The sequence below is a fragment of the Xiphophorus hellerii genome, chromosome 1, assembly GCF_003331165.1.
Source record: "Xiphophorus hellerii strain 12219 chromosome 1, Xiphophorus_hellerii-4.1, whole genome shotgun sequence".
In the NCBI taxonomy this organism is placed as follows: domain Eukaryota; kingdom Metazoa; phylum Chordata; class Actinopteri; order Cyprinodontiformes; family Poeciliidae; genus Xiphophorus; species Xiphophorus hellerii.
The window spans coordinates 20,590,920-20,606,056 of NC_045672.1; the positions used below are offsets into that span (position 1 = coordinate 20,590,920).

General features: G+C 38.8%; 2 protein-coding genes across 2 annotated transcripts; one reads left to right on the top strand and one right to left on the bottom strand.

Annotated features, from left to right (window-relative positions):
* Window positions 1-1,397: 1,397 nt before the first annotated feature.
* Window positions 1,398-5,725, bottom strand: ogg1 (8-oxoguanine DNA glycosylase). Its single transcript, XM_032577014.1, has 7 exons — window positions 5,461-5,725; window positions 5,069-5,364; window positions 4,804-4,983; window positions 4,182-4,360; window positions 3,937-4,084; window positions 3,814-3,863; window positions 1,398-3,738 (listed from the first exon to the last, which is right to left on the bottom strand). Exons 1-7 carry the CDS (start codon window positions 5,568-5,570, stop codon window positions 3,535-3,537), a joined length of 1,167 nt encoding a protein of 388 aa, XP_032432905.1. The 5' UTR covers window positions 5,571-5,725; the 3' UTR covers window positions 1,398-3,534.
* Window positions 5,726-6,552: 827 nt separating this feature from the next.
* Window positions 6,553-14,899, top strand: qars1 (glutaminyl-tRNA synthetase 1). The gene is made up of 23 exons (XM_032577037.1): window positions 6,553-6,753; window positions 6,994-7,144; window positions 7,251-7,360; window positions 8,780-8,855; window positions 8,937-9,001; window positions 9,079-9,132; window positions 9,248-9,311; window positions 9,400-9,474; window positions 9,834-9,919; window positions 10,018-10,104; window positions 10,181-10,280; window positions 10,736-10,814; window positions 10,894-11,133; window positions 11,212-11,304; window positions 11,403-11,540; window positions 12,182-12,269; window positions 12,369-12,515; window positions 12,758-12,859; window positions 12,952-13,044; window positions 13,503-13,630; window positions 13,715-13,781; window positions 14,066-14,191; window positions 14,333-14,899. Exons 1-23 carry the CDS (start codon window positions 6,643-6,645, stop codon window positions 14,381-14,383), a joined length of 2,331 nt encoding a protein of 776 aa, XP_032432928.1. The 5' UTR covers window positions 6,553-6,642; the 3' UTR covers window positions 14,384-14,899.
* The last annotated feature ends 238 nt before the right edge of the window (window positions 14,900-15,137 follow it).

Here is a 15,137-nt window from a genome sequence, read left to right on the forward strand (position 1 = left end):
TGTGGAAGGAAACACAAAATGTTTGACCCAAGTCATACAATTTAAAGGCAAACCTGCTAATACAGAGAAAACGTATGGAAATTTCTGTTTTAAAACACATTAATGAATCTTTGACATATTCACTCAATTTTGTTGCACTTAGCATACAGAAATTATTTTGGTTATTCTAGCTGACATAGAACAAAAGAAGTTTAGTCTGATTTATCTTCAGACAGTGAGGACAAAAGGTATATGTGCCTTTTTATTTGATGTGTGCATCTGGTTTCAACTGTATGTCTGTAACAACTATATTTCAGATTTTGGTCTCAGTAATATTATTGTCCCACAGTTTATCCTATTTCAAATCGTTTTACACCTTTTTTGTTACAACTCTTTAGTCATTCTGTCTGCTGTGGGTAGGCCTGAGGCCCCTTTATTTTTTGGGCTCAAAGAGTCAATTTGAACTGAATTTTAGCTGGTTCAAACGCAATCGTCCTCCTTAAAAATATGAGCTATTGAGTCTTAATCCTTAGCTGAAAAGCGAGGGCCCCTTCAGGTGGCGTATTTTTTATTTATTTTTTGACAAAATAAGCCGCTTTTATTAAGAACAGCTTTGCTAGCGACCATCTACACACTTCAGAGTCAGAACAGTTTGAGATCTGAAAGATCCTTGGCAGCTCTGTGCTCAGTCTTTCACTTTGTGGTTTCCCTTCATCCTATGGAACAAAGCACCCCATCTTTGGGCCCCAATGAGACCTCCATGTGGGGACCACCTCCCTGTTCTGTCAGACTTCATCACAGCTGCCTGTGGAAGTGTTAAATTTCGCCACATCTAAGATGAACTGACATCACTCTTAAGGTTTTTGTCTGTCTTATTGTCATATGAAAACATCTGGCACTGCTGTGTAAACAGACGACAGAAAACAGAGACTGGTCCTTTTATTGGTAGAGTGAGATCACAGTTAGATTACTCATAAATCATTAATTGTGACTTTTTTCCCCATCTTATTGAAAACTATTGTGTCAGGCTAAAAATATAAACATTAGCTTTCCTTAAAGAAAAAAAATCTTTCATTTGCACTTGAATGTAACATTTATGTTGTGAACAGAGTATTTTAACATCTTGAGGCCTGATAATACATCTTAATATTAACCTTAGCGAAAAACAAATTAGGCAGAACATAATTTAATAAGTTTAAACTTCTTCCCACACAATTTTACATTTAACTTAAAATACTGTTTTAGCTATAATAATAATAATAATAATAATAATAATAATAATGTCATATCAGAAATTTTCTGATGTATTTAGAATAACTAAAACATAAACACTAAACAAACATTTGATATTAGTGCTAAAATATCTCTAGTGTTAGGAAAGATGCAACAAAATGATTTTTTTTTTAAAATCTATTTAGAACTTAAACACTTTTATTGTTCACCAAGCTAAAGTATATTTTCACGGAAGCCTACTGCATACTGCTAACCAAAATAAATCTAAAAATATTTTTTTTGAAAGGTCCATTTTTGCATATGACCCACTTTCAAGAGAACTTCCCTCTGAACAGTGTATGGGTAAAGGTCCCATACACTCAAGCTAGAGAAAGTAGGCACAGTAAGATGTCTTTTTAACTGAATCACCCCTGAGGGTACAACAAAAGTCAAGACACACGTCTTACATAATGCACAGGCCACTGTTGTTTTGCTGTCCTTTGTGCCCTCACCAACATCACGGTCCCTACCTTCTGCACACACTGACCTATCCCCCTTCTCTTTTTTTTATTTTTATCTTCACAGTGACTCTGCCTGAAGCAGAGACGCAGCTTCTGCCCAGCTGAAGTGGAGCGAGGATGAAAGCTGAGTCACATTCTCATTAACTCGCATGGCTGCACTCTGCTCCACAAAAATAAAACAGTCCTATGGATGTACAACACGCACATCCACAGATGAAACAGCCGCACACATAGGCCTCCGCTTGCTCGAAGACACGTCAAAAAACATTTCTCACATTAGAGCCTGATGGCCGTGCAGATCTAAAAAGAGTCCTTATAAGAAGGAAACTAAAAAGTAGCTCTGTCATTCCTTTACATGGACATCAAACCTCCTAGACGGTCATGCTGTCACCAGAGACAGTCACAGCAGCCCTGAGCACTGACAGCAGATAACTGCAACCTCTGCTATAAAAAGATCAGCTGACACAGTCTGAAAATGCCTATGGATAAACATATGGACATCAAAACACTCAGCGAGGATAATTTTTTTGAGCTAACACACTACTCTGATCCAGGGAAATACTCCTCTGATCCAGGGACTGCTCTGAAGAAACACCCACTGCTGTGGCATCCTGTGGGCATCTCCACCATCCCTTCAAACACCATAGATTGTTCTTAAAGCGATTAGTCAAGGAAGCTGGCAGAGACAATTCATCCAATGAAGGTGTCAAAAAGCTGAATAAACCACATGGACTCTCTGTAATAATAGAGATCAATCTGTGCTGCCATCTAGAGGCCAATTTTAGCACATTTAAAATTGGCCACATTTAGAAATGATTTAATTCTCTTTAAAGTACGTTTCAAGAACTTTTTGAACATTTGAGTTGAGAACATTTCATTAAATTCAATTCTGTTTATTTATAAAGATCCTCTTTATAGAAAAAATAATAATCTAAGGCACTTTCCATCTCAAAGCATCCAGTTCTTGTATAAATGCATAGAAATATGAATTTAATTTAACCCAACCATACAGACACACTCAAATATAGTGGAATACATTCCATTTCAATGCTAGTTGTAATACAATACTGTGAAAGACTTTAGAGCCATTCCTCCTCACTGAGTAAGCAAATTGTAGCAGTGGACAGAAATGATGTCCGATGACTGACTGGGCGTTAAGAACAGCCGAAGCAGAACCCGCAGAGAACAAACAAAGAAACAAACAACAACAACAAAAGCACTGATTCAGCACTTTACATGGTAGAAAAGGCTGGAAACACAAACTATATTAGAAATTTAAACTTCTAAAAATCTATTTTCGATCAACGATTTTCAAGCGTTTCAGTTCAAATAATTTACAATGGAAGAGAGTAGTGGTTCAATATATACAGATCCATTCAATGAACTACAATATCACTGAAAAGTTAATTTTTTGAGTAACTCAATTCAATAAGTGAAACACATTGTGTAGCTTAATTACACACAGACTGATGTTCTCGAGTCTTTATTCCAGTTAATTACGATAAAGCTAATGAAAATCCAACATTTGTGGTCCAAATATTATATTAAACCAATGGGTCTTAAATACCTTTATTCTGCTTACTTTAAATAAAAAAGACAATCAATATTAAAATTTACAGGCTCATAATTTTTTTAATAACTATATTGTAAAACAATCCACACTGTACTCTCCGTTTTATAGTTCTAAAGTCATAAAAGTTATTTTATAGTATCCTCAGATAAAAAAAAAAAAGAGATCATATAACCATGAACCAATTTCCATGAAGTTTGTAAACAATAATACCAGTGCATGTTTGTCTGATCTGATCAAAGATCTATGGTTTCACACCTCTTCTGTCTTGACGGACATCTTTGCCTTCTTCTGACGTTCCGACTTGGGTTTCTTCTTTTTTTGATGTAAATCAAACTCTCTCTTTATTTTTAGTCCCTTGCACTCTCGTTCAAGCTCTTCTTCGTTTTTTGGCTGCTTTAAACCTGTCATTTCTTTGAGGTTCTGAAACTTCTTGAGGTCACCACAGAATAAAACCTAAAAGAGGCAAATAAGTGGTAGCAGCAGATCCACAGTGAAAGAGATGGAAACATAGTGGATGATGATACGTACCGAATGGGCCCAACCTGCATATGGCCCCCACAGCTTTCTGAAAAAATCCCCTGCAGAGAAAGGGTTCATTAGATATTTTGTTTTTGTAGGAGGAGAACTTCAACAATGTGTGGAAAAGCCGACCTATATCTCTGTGAACTTTTTCTGTGAGGGTCTTTTGTCCGTTATCAGAAGTGTATTTATAGTCCCGCTTAGCGATCTGCCAAACATGTGTGTCCACAGGAACGGCCTCACACTTATCCAGACACATCAGACAAACACAGTCTGCCACCTACAACAAATACTATTATTACTTCATGTCTTAATATCTGCTCTAAAATTAATATCAATAAAATGTAAGGATCTAACATGTTTGCGTTCTGTCTCACTTTGGTGCCAACTCCAGGGAGGGTTCGGAGAGAATCACGGGCCTCCAGATACGGGACGTTTCGTAAACCAACAAGCCACTGGGGCCCGTGTGTGTCCAGGATCTGCTTAGCACTCTGCTGAAGGAACCGAGCTCTGTAGCCAAAGCCCAGATCCCTGAGACGTTCCTCTACACCGCTGTCTGCAGATCACAAGAGCAGCATATATGAAATAATAAACTATGAAAAAGAAAAAGCTGTTGAAAAGGACATTATGAAGTACTAAATGTGGGTACATCAGACAAAAAGCACCACAATAAAAGAACCAACAATAGCCTTTCATGAAAAATAAAATATGCCGTAGTTCAACAGTGGCTTGAAAAATTAGTTACTTTTACACAACACCTAAACCTAACCCTAATTTCTTTTTGGGAAGAAAAAAAAATGAAATCATACAATTTTCCTTTCATTTGATACCTTGAAGTTTGTGATTAACATGAAAAAGTTCCACTTTAATGAAACATACTTTTTTCTGTTTTATCTGCAAAATGATAAGTGTTTGAAAATAATATTTTTTGTACGGGTGTAGAGAGACTTGGTCAATCCTGTAAAGGGCGTGCAAATCCTAATGCAAAGTTTCATGCACCTGCCAGTGCGGACAGTGTGGGAAAGTCATGGTAGGAGGTTTGATCCAGCTGACAGAGAGGGCTCCCCAGAGCCTGACACAATCTCTCCACCATGCCCTGAATACGCGAGATGTGGTTGTTGGAAGTGCAAATGAAGGAAAAAAGGCATTCTATGGGGTCCTGACGCAACATCCGCACACCTGCAAAAACACCAAGCAGTGCATTTTAGATCTGGTTCAATTCACTGTGAAACAGTAATATGCATACATGAACAAACACACTAACCTGTAAAGATGTCAGAAATCTTCTTGAAGTGAGAGTCTGCTGCACCCCACTCCTTGTATAGATCCCCCAGCTTCACATGCAACTGGAAGTAGTCTCTCAGCATCTGTGCTTCCACCTCAGAGTGGTGTGAGGCACTGACAGACTCTGCCCTCGGAGAGTCTTCTGAGCTGTTTTCTCCACCAGCTCCACTCTGGTGTGTGTACACGTAGTACCAAAGAGTGTCTTCTGTTTGAGTCAGGGTCCAAACACGCCCCCCTATGACTCCAGTCCAGTGCCCCTCTGCGGTTTCTCTCCAGCTGTGAATTAATTAAATGATGCTTAAATGAAAAAACACAAAGAATACGCGCAACTTCCGGTTCATTTAATACTATGACTGATCTGTAAACACTCACCGGAAAGTTTGTCCACAAGCAAGGGTGAGCTCCAGTCGCAGCTCCGACTTTGCGCATGGCAAAGATCGCCACAATTTGGCCCCTGAAGACAACACCGCATGTTTGGCCATACTTGTTCGGAGCTAAAAGATGCCTTTACTGACCGATAAACGATCTGTAGTCAAAACGCTTTGATTTATCGGCATGCGACCTGCAGAGAAATGAAAAGCGACTATACAGATAGCTATATGGTGGATTCACTCTTTACCCGTCAACCGGCAAAATCTCCGGGTGACTAGTTGCGAGGGAGGAGTTTCTATAGTAGATAGAGGTGGAAGCAGGTGGGAGATGAGCTCACCCTAAATATTTGAAGACCACACACCGATTAGGCAAGAAGATAAAAAGGCACACAATTACCACCAGTTGACTTAATAGTTATTTGTTTCCTCTTTTGCTGCCAACAGCCCTGCTGTGACATGTACTCCCCTAGATCTTTCAAAGTTGGATGTGATATATGGCACTAAAATGCTAGCAGCAGTCTTCAGCAGCAAAACTACAAGGTTATCTACAGTCAGTAATTGAACAAAGTGAATATGATGAACATTATGAATTCTGGGCACATGTGGTGCACAGATATTTTGCATGCAGTTTGGACCAGATTTTTCACAGCCCTTAGTTTGCTTAGATTGAGTGCCGCCGGTTTCCTTGCCGGCTAATAAATGGAGCGGAGCCAACTGAAGGAGCCATCAAAACTTTCACAGAGTTAACACAGAAAATGACGGACAGAAAATAAGTTACACTGCGATGGAAATATTCACACATGTAAAAAATAAAATAAAAAAAGAGCGCTTTTCTGTTTTTAAAATGATCTCTCACGTAAATAAAATTTGATTATGTTACAAATTTTTGCTAAATAGTGACTGAACTATCAATCTGATGCAACGTTACTCTAATTCTGGAAGTCCCTCCCTCGCTGATGTCAACAAACAGTTGATTGGTTAATAGACTTATACTGTAATCAAAGCTCATTCGTAATTGGTCAATTCTACGTGTGGGGTTTGTGCCCCATTGGCTAATAATTTTCTAGCGTAATATTTTTGGTTTGCGTTAGACAGGAAGTCTCTCTTTCGCTCTTCCTCTGAGGAGACGGAAAGTGTGCGGTGGCGTTGTGTCTGTGGTGGTACCGATTTCTAAAGTGGACTAATGGCTGATACTTTGACACTTTTCACCTCGATTGGGCTCAGCGAGCAGAAAGCGAAGGAGACACTGAAAAATGAAGCTTTGAGTTTGGCACTAAAGGAAGGGATTATTCAGGTAGTAGCTCACTGGTGCAGCTGGGATATGTCGCTGCTCCGCATATTAACTTAACTCATTTTGAAACTAACTAAGCAACAAACATCAAGCTTAAATACCACTTTTGCTTTAAATTTTAAGCTTATATTTTTCACATTATTTAATTTGGTATGAGTACTTTCTCTTATGTCGACTGCTATTTTTAAGTGTAAAAATGGAGAAAAGGCAATATGATCAATTTTTAAAAACTGTTTTTGACAGGCTCAGCGTGTCAATGGGGCATCTGGAGTGGACAAAGCCATGGGCACTTTGCTGTACAGTATGGCCTCTCGTCTTAAAGACAACAAACGCCTGGTATTTCTGTCAGACTGCATCGCTCAGAGGAAAATCTGTACAGAACTACAGCTGGCAGGTAATTTCTTACAACATTTGATATGTACGATGAAAGCAAAGCTGAATAATAAACCTTAGGTTGATGTTGACTGCTTTCTCACTTATGTTATCTATATTTTTTGCAGCTGCTTTAGACTTTGTCAAAAGTCATCCTGAGGATCCCATCAGTCTGAAGGAGTTTGATGAAACATGTGGTGTAGGTGTAGTCATAACACCGGAGCAGATTGAGGATGCTGTAAGTGCATAATCTCCCACTGCTCTGAAGCAAAATGCCTCACAAATACAGTCATGCACTCTTAGCTTTTTTTGACATATTATCACATTACACCCAACACAAACCATTGCCTAGAAGCGGAAGTTGAGCCTCATTTACCAATACTTCTAAATACATTCACAGGATCAATTACCTCAAAGAGTCATTTTAATTAGAAAACATAGTCCACCCATGTGTTTTTTTAATCAAGTGACACATTGGTGAAGTTTAATCTCGCAGCATTACAAAAACCCTTAACATGCAGCCAGAGAGTCACTAAAAGAATTTTAGTGATTTAAAGCAAGTAGTCCTGACTGTCTGGACAAGAAAAACAAAAAACATTATTTAAATTAATTATCACAATATAGTTTAGAAATTACCATTCCAGTTTCTAAGAGAGCATTTAGAAACTAAAATTAAACACACAATTCTCAGAAGCATAGTTTGTACATGATGTATTATAAGTAAGCTAATAAAAAATGCACATCCTTACCTAGCAATATAATCGCAATCTCTGATCCGTCTCGTAAAATTGATTAAATCATAGTGGCAACACATGCTGTTTACAGGCCACATTTATTGTGTTATTGACTTCCAAAGCCTGCCGTTGTCATTTCCTGTTCCTCAATAGACTATTGTAATAGTTTTATTGCATTTATTAGAATGTCCTAGTTAAAGTCCAACTGATAATCTGTGGTAGGAAACGTAATGCTTAGATCACAGGTGTCAAACTCTAGTCAGCTCTAAAAACTGCTGCTCTTCTGCAGTTTTTAGATGTGCCACAGGTACAAAACACTGGAATGAAATGGCTTGATTACCTCCTCCTTGTGTAGATAAATTCTCAAAGCCTTGCTGATGACCTAATTATTCTATTCAGGTGTGGTGCAGCAGAGGCGAATCTAAAAGTTGCATGACACCGGCCCTTGAGGACTGGAGTTTGACACCCTTGGCTTAGATACTTTCCATCTAGCCTCACTGAGCCCGAGCTGATTCACAAAGAGAAATGGTCTAAAACTTTCATCTCTAGCTGTGTGAAGCTGGAAGAGACACAACTTGGGAAAACTCAAAGCTATAACTTGAGCAAAAAGTGATTTTTACAAAGTTTTGTGACTGAGAACTAAATAAAAATGCATGCAACACTCTTAATATTTTTACTTGCAAAAACATTTGAAAACGGTCTCAATACTTGAACTTTAGATTTACACGGTAAACAATTTACAAACACAGTAGTTTGAGTTGGTTGATCACATAAACTCCCACTAAATGCACTATAATTTGTGATTGTAATGTAACAAAATGTGAAAAACACGGAGAGGTGTGCATTACTATTGCAAAGTGGTATAAACCTCTCACTAGGTGCGCCAGCCATGGTGTGTTGAGTGACAGTGGAATGTTGTGCAGGTTGAGTCTGTCATCAAGAAGCACAAGGAGCAGCTGCTAATGGAGAGGTATCGCTTCAACATGGGATTGCTAATGGGTATGATCTCACATTTTTTTGAATATTATCACAGCCATTACAGCAGAACAGACAAACAGAATGTCTTTTTATTTGTTGTAGGAGAAGCACGCTCAGCTCTAAAGTGGGCCGACGGGAAGGTGATCAAAAACGAGGTGGATGTGCAGGTATACATGGAGGAGGAGTGGGTTTGCTTTAATTAAATATGAACAGGTGACGTTACACATTACCTTTGGTTTTAAAGGTTCTGCACCTGCTCGGACCCAAGACGGAGGCGGATCTAGAGAAGAAACCCAAGGTAAGAGAGCTATTACATATGTGAAGGAAAGTTTATACTGCTCTCACCTGAGCTGCTTCCTGCTATGTTTTCTGGCTCTGTGTAACCGCTGCATCCTTCATGCTTTGTTATGCAGGCACAGAAAGCAAAGGTGTCAGAGAATGACGTGAAGGCGAGGAAAGAGGAGGTGACATTGAATGGTGAGCTGCAGCAAAGCAGACAAAAGTGCATTGAACTGTTTCGTATTGAGCGTGTGTCTTTTTTTTTTTTGGTTGTTTATTTATTAAGGTGATGGAAATTTTGTGGAAGGAAGATCTCTAATGGAGCAGCTGAGAGGAGAAGCACTGAAGTTTCACAAACCAGGTGAGAAGAAAACTCTTGGCATTTAGATGAAGTAGCATCTTTTTGTCTATTGTTGTTCTTGTTGTCAACATTAGCAGTAGCATGTCTCTGTATGACTATGACTGTATTATTGTACTGTAGTAGTCTGGACACACTGCAATACAACAAACTGCCCCAGATTGAGATTGAATAAACTACTTTATGTTCTTTGATTGATAATAATTGATAACCTGCAAAGAAAAGTCACATCTTACACATTCACAGATTATATTTCTTAGAAACCAGTTAAATCTCTCTCTGGTACATTAAGGTATTTTCTGCATATTGGTAACATTAGACAGGGTAATTTATAGTCTGACTTTTACTTTTGTTGTTTTCAGGAGAAAACTACAAAACCGAGGGTTATGTTGTGACTCCAAAAACAATGGATCTCCTTCAGAAACACATCGAGTTCACAGATGGACAGGTACAGATGCTGAAAAAGTTCAAATATCAACATAAAATGAAAAGTGTTCATATTAAATGATCTGAGTGACTGAGTTTTGCCTGCTTTTACTGCTTTAGATCCGTACCCGTTTTCCACCTGAGCCCAACGGTATTCTTCATATTGGACATGCTAAAGCCATTAATTTCAACTTTGGTTACGCCAAGGTACATTTGCCTAATTTAAAATCAGTTTGCTATTTTTTGTGAAGAAGTTTTCTCTGAATCTGAACTCTTTCTGCAGGCAAACAGTGGGATTTGTTTCCTAAGGTATGATGACACCAATCCTGAGAAGGAGGAGGAGAAGTACTTCACTGCCATCAAGGACATGGTGGAATGGCTGGGTGGGTTTAATTGATGTTTTATCTGATTATAGTGTAAATATGATGCATGTATCAGGATTCCTCCACCATCCTAAAAAGTCTGAAATGGGATTTACGTATTTTCCAGGTCTAAATAAATATGATAAAAGAAAATCAGTGTATGGAAAAATTTTATACTTTCTAGACTTTATTCCCTATCTTATTGCAACTCTTTGTTGTGTGAACCCTTCCTTTCATCCTTGTTTGTAGGCCTTGCTTCTTTGCCCCTCCTCCTGTTCATCACTCCATGTTTTTTCCATGTTCCATACTTAAAGCCCTGACCACAGTCATCTTTATATTTTGTATTTTTTAATTTCTAAACGTGACTCAGACCATGTGTAGTTGAGACCTGGAAAAGCAGGAGATTTTTAAATGAATATTATGTGCGATCCTTGTATTATAAACCGGCTCCTAATCAGTGCAGCTGTGCCTCACAGGTTACACACCGTACGATGTCACGCACGCGTCAGACAACTTCCAGAAACTCTACGACCTTGCCGTTGATCTGATCCGCAGGTAAGCGGGGGTTGAGAACGTTCGTAGGGAGTTTACTTTGACGGACGGCTGAATTTCTGATCATCCTGTCTGTCATCAGGGGCCATGCGTATGTGTGCCATCAGAAGGGTGAAGAGCTGAAAGGCCACAACGTTCCCCCATCTCCATGGAGGGACCGACCTGTCGAAGAGTCCCTGGTGCTGTTTGAGAGGATGAAGAAGGGCATGTTCGCCGAGGGAGAGGCCACGCTGCGGATGAAGATGGTCATGGAGGATGGGAAGATGGATCCTGTGGCATATCGAATCAAGTACACGCCTCATCACCGAACAGGAGACGAATGGTAAGGAAACACGTTTTAGTTTTCATTACTTTAACTTAGTTTCAATCAATTAACTTTTTGGTTTATCTTCCTTTTCAGGTGTATTTACCCTACCTATGACTACACACACTGTCTGTGTGACTCTATTGAAAACATCACCCATTCTCTGTGTACCAAAGAGTTTCAAGCCAGGTATATCAAAGTGTTTGATCTGCATGTAACTGCTCTTGGCTTTGGTTTGAAGGCATCGGTTTGACCAAGTTTTTCTGCTTTTTGATAAACGTTTTTAGGCGTTCCTCGTATTACTGGCTGTGTAACGCTCTGGATTTGTACTGCCCCGTTCAGTGGGAATATGGCCGCTTGAACCTCACCTACACCGTTGTGTCGAAGAGAAAAATTATCAAACTTGTTGAGACTGGTGTGGTCAGGTGACAAAACAAATCTTTATTTATGTTGAGATTAAATTTATGTTTTTTTTTCACTCTGGTTCTTACCGAGCCCCTTAGGGGAAACAAAGGGATTTTTTTTCTTTGCGTCCTTTCACAATACATTTGCTCATACACCTTGGAGTTTTTTTTGTGTATAGTCACAGGGATAAAAACAATATCAGTTAAAATTGCAAACTTATTGTGAAAGAAGGCAAGGCAGGTTTTTATAGAAAAAAACTGCATGGCTTACAGACATTTAATAAAATATTTAGCTAAAAAGAAGCTTTTACACAAGTTGTTTTTGAACAAAAGACAAAATAGCAGATGGGTTCTAAAACCACCTGCCTTTAGAAAATCAATTGGTCTTTTCTGAAAGTTACAAAAAGTTACTCTTCATTATTTATAATGTGCTGTACATAACGAAATATCAACAGACATTCTTCTCAATAAAAATCTGCTGAGTGTTTAATTTGTTGAATTATTTAAGACTCGAGGCTTACGTTATTGAAAGTTATGAGTATAAATCACTTCAAACTATTATATTCTGGACTAATAGCAAACTCTGCATTACACTTATAGGCTTGTGTTTGATTTTTGTCCCACATACACCTTGTTGATCTTATTTTTTTTCCCTTATCCAGAGACTGGGACGACCCCCGACTCTTCACTCTGACTGCTTTGAGGAGAAGAGGTTTCCCCCCTGAGGCCATCAATAACTTCTGTGCACGCGTATGTAGAGTGGAGGGATTTTGATCTGCTGCACAGATCAACAATGATTTAAATGTAAAGGAATATGTTGTTGTGTAATTGTAACTACCTCTGTTTCAGGTTGGTGTAACCGTTTCCCAGACGACGACAGAACCTCATCTGCTGGAGTCGTGTGTGAGAGACGTCCTGAATGACACCGCTCCTCGTGCCATGGCAGTGCTGGAACCCCTCAAGGTCACCATAACAAACCTCCCCAAGGACACAAAGGTTTGTTAAATTACTTTCAAATAAAAAATACATGTGATAAAAATTTATATATTATTAAGTTTAACCTCACTGTGATGGACTGGCGACCTGTCCAGGGTGTACCCCGCCTCTCGCCCAAAACGTTCGCTAGAGATAGGCACCAGCACCCCTCCTGACCCCACTAGGGATAAGGGTGTCAGAAAATGGATGGGTGGAAGCTTAACCTCATTGAGTAATCAAACTGCTGTTGTCTTCACTCACAGATGGATGTAAGGGTACCAGACTTTCCTGCCAATGAGGCCAAAGGCGCCCACACCGTTCCATTTACATGCACAATATTCATCGAACAGAGCGACTTCAGAGAGGTTAGAAAGATGATAAACAAAGAGCTCCAACAATATTTTTGTGGAAGCCTTTCATTGTGGACTTATTGATTTTTTTAAAATTTTTTTTGCAGGTAATGGAGAAAGGTTACAAGCGTCTGACTCCAGAACAGCCGGTTGGCTTGAGACATGCTGGGTATGTCATCTCTGTCCAGAAAGTCATCAAGGTAAATGTCATATAACTGTAATACAAGAAATTCAAGAACCATTGAGTCAAAACCATTTTTAGGGAGTTAAATTTGTAAGAACGAGGTGAATCCATTTATGATAAACCAGCCACCGGGTGCTGCTGCCTCAGCTACATATTTAAACTGCATTAGTGCATGTTTTTCAATGCATTTTTTTAAGATAAGCTATCTTTACCTATGTTATAAATCATGTGGAATAATTAGATTTAAGGCACAATTTGTCTCAATTAAGTATGCATTAAGTTTAACATGAAATCATTAAGTGTAAAATTAAAAAGTAGAAATAAGCAAATATATCTACACATATTTCTGATTTTTACAAGTATTTTTAGCTTCCAGTGTTCAGTGCAAACATTAGTTTTGGATAAACTGTTAAATCACCACATGGCAATCAAGTTATTACTCAATAAGTCATCTGATTCCTCTCTGCTTCTCAGGACTCTCAGGGTAACGTGGCGGAGCTGGAAGTGACCTGCTGCAGCTCAGAGACTGCAGAGAAACCAAAGGCTTTCATCCACTGGGTCAGCCAGCCGCTGGTGTGTGAAGTGCGTCTCTATGAAAGACTGTAAGTCAGAAGCGACTGCCATCCACAACTAACAACCTGTGATTTAAAAACTCAACTAAGTGAGAAGTCTCGCCCGCTTTGTAGCTTCCTGCACAAGCACCCAGAGGATCCGTCGGAAGTGCCAGGTGGCTTCCTGAATGACATCAACCCTGTAAGTCTTTGGCAAGACTTAAAAATGTATCTTCATCATTCAGTGGTTAAACTTTGATTTAGGAAATACACTGGGCACTTTTTAGATTTATTCCAAACCATGTATAATTGTCTTTCTGCTTCACAAATATGCTACTTTGGTTGGTCTTTCACATAAAATCCTACTGAAATTCAGTAAATGTTGTGCATGTGACAAGATGATATTTGTAGTAGTTCAAGGGATATGAATACTTTTACAAGTTTCAGGGGGTTTACTGTCTTATCTTCTCATATTGTCTTCTCTAGAACTCCCTGCAGGTGGTCAGCAGTGCCTTAGTGGATACCTCAGTGAAGGATGCAAAAGTTTTGGATAAATTCCAGTTTGAGAGAGTTGGTTACTTCTCTCTGGACCCTGACAGCTCAGCTGATAAGGTACAATAAAACTCAAATCAATATTGAAATGCTTCATTTTTATCGCTAGCAGCTATTTATAAACGTCTTTTAGATCCATATTAAATACATACACACTCTAATGGTAAGACATGCTGTGATGTGTTTTTTTTTCCATTTCAGCTTGTTTTTAACAGAACTGTCACACTCAAAGAAGACCCAGGAAAGATCTGATTGATTAAAAAAAGAAGCTGTGCTTATTCCCTGGAGCCTTCAGATACTTGACCACTGTGTTTGTATCACTTATGTTGGAATGTCAGCAAGGACACAGACAGATCTGACTGAGACTGCTTTAAATTATATGCCTTTTCTTGTTGCCTGAAACATTTCTAATCAGCTCTTCTCATGTATGTCTCGTTTGACTGGTTCATAAGGGAAGCAGCAAACTCTGAGGCTGCTTTTTGGTTTGTCTTACGGCTTTACCAGTCAGTGTTAAGAGCCCCTTCAAGATTTGTGTGTGTTTTTGCTGCAGCAGTGACTATCTGTTATGTGGGTACCTGTAAGCAACTTTGATTAAAAAAAAGGGGCTTCCTGAGCAAATTTTATTATGACTGATGTTTTACGTTAAGGGGATGCTCTCAAATGCCATATTTGATTTTCTTACTGAGGTGGTACCATCCCATCTTGTGGTTTTTAAGACTCACATGGGTCCTTTGTACAGCAAAAAATTAAATGAATATGATTAAACTGTCTGCGTTTATGATATAGTGAGCATGTTTCCATATCCATGTAAACGGCCAGTAATGCACTGATGGTTCTTGAATATTTATACTTACCAAAAGATTGCTCAATGGTTTGTAAACCAAATGTTCATGAAAAAGTGGGCTACCTTTTCACACTATTGCTCAAGGTACAAAGGGAGAGATTGTTTACTAATGCCAAGGTATTCTGAGCCTTTTTTCACAATAAAAGTAAACTTCAGACAGTG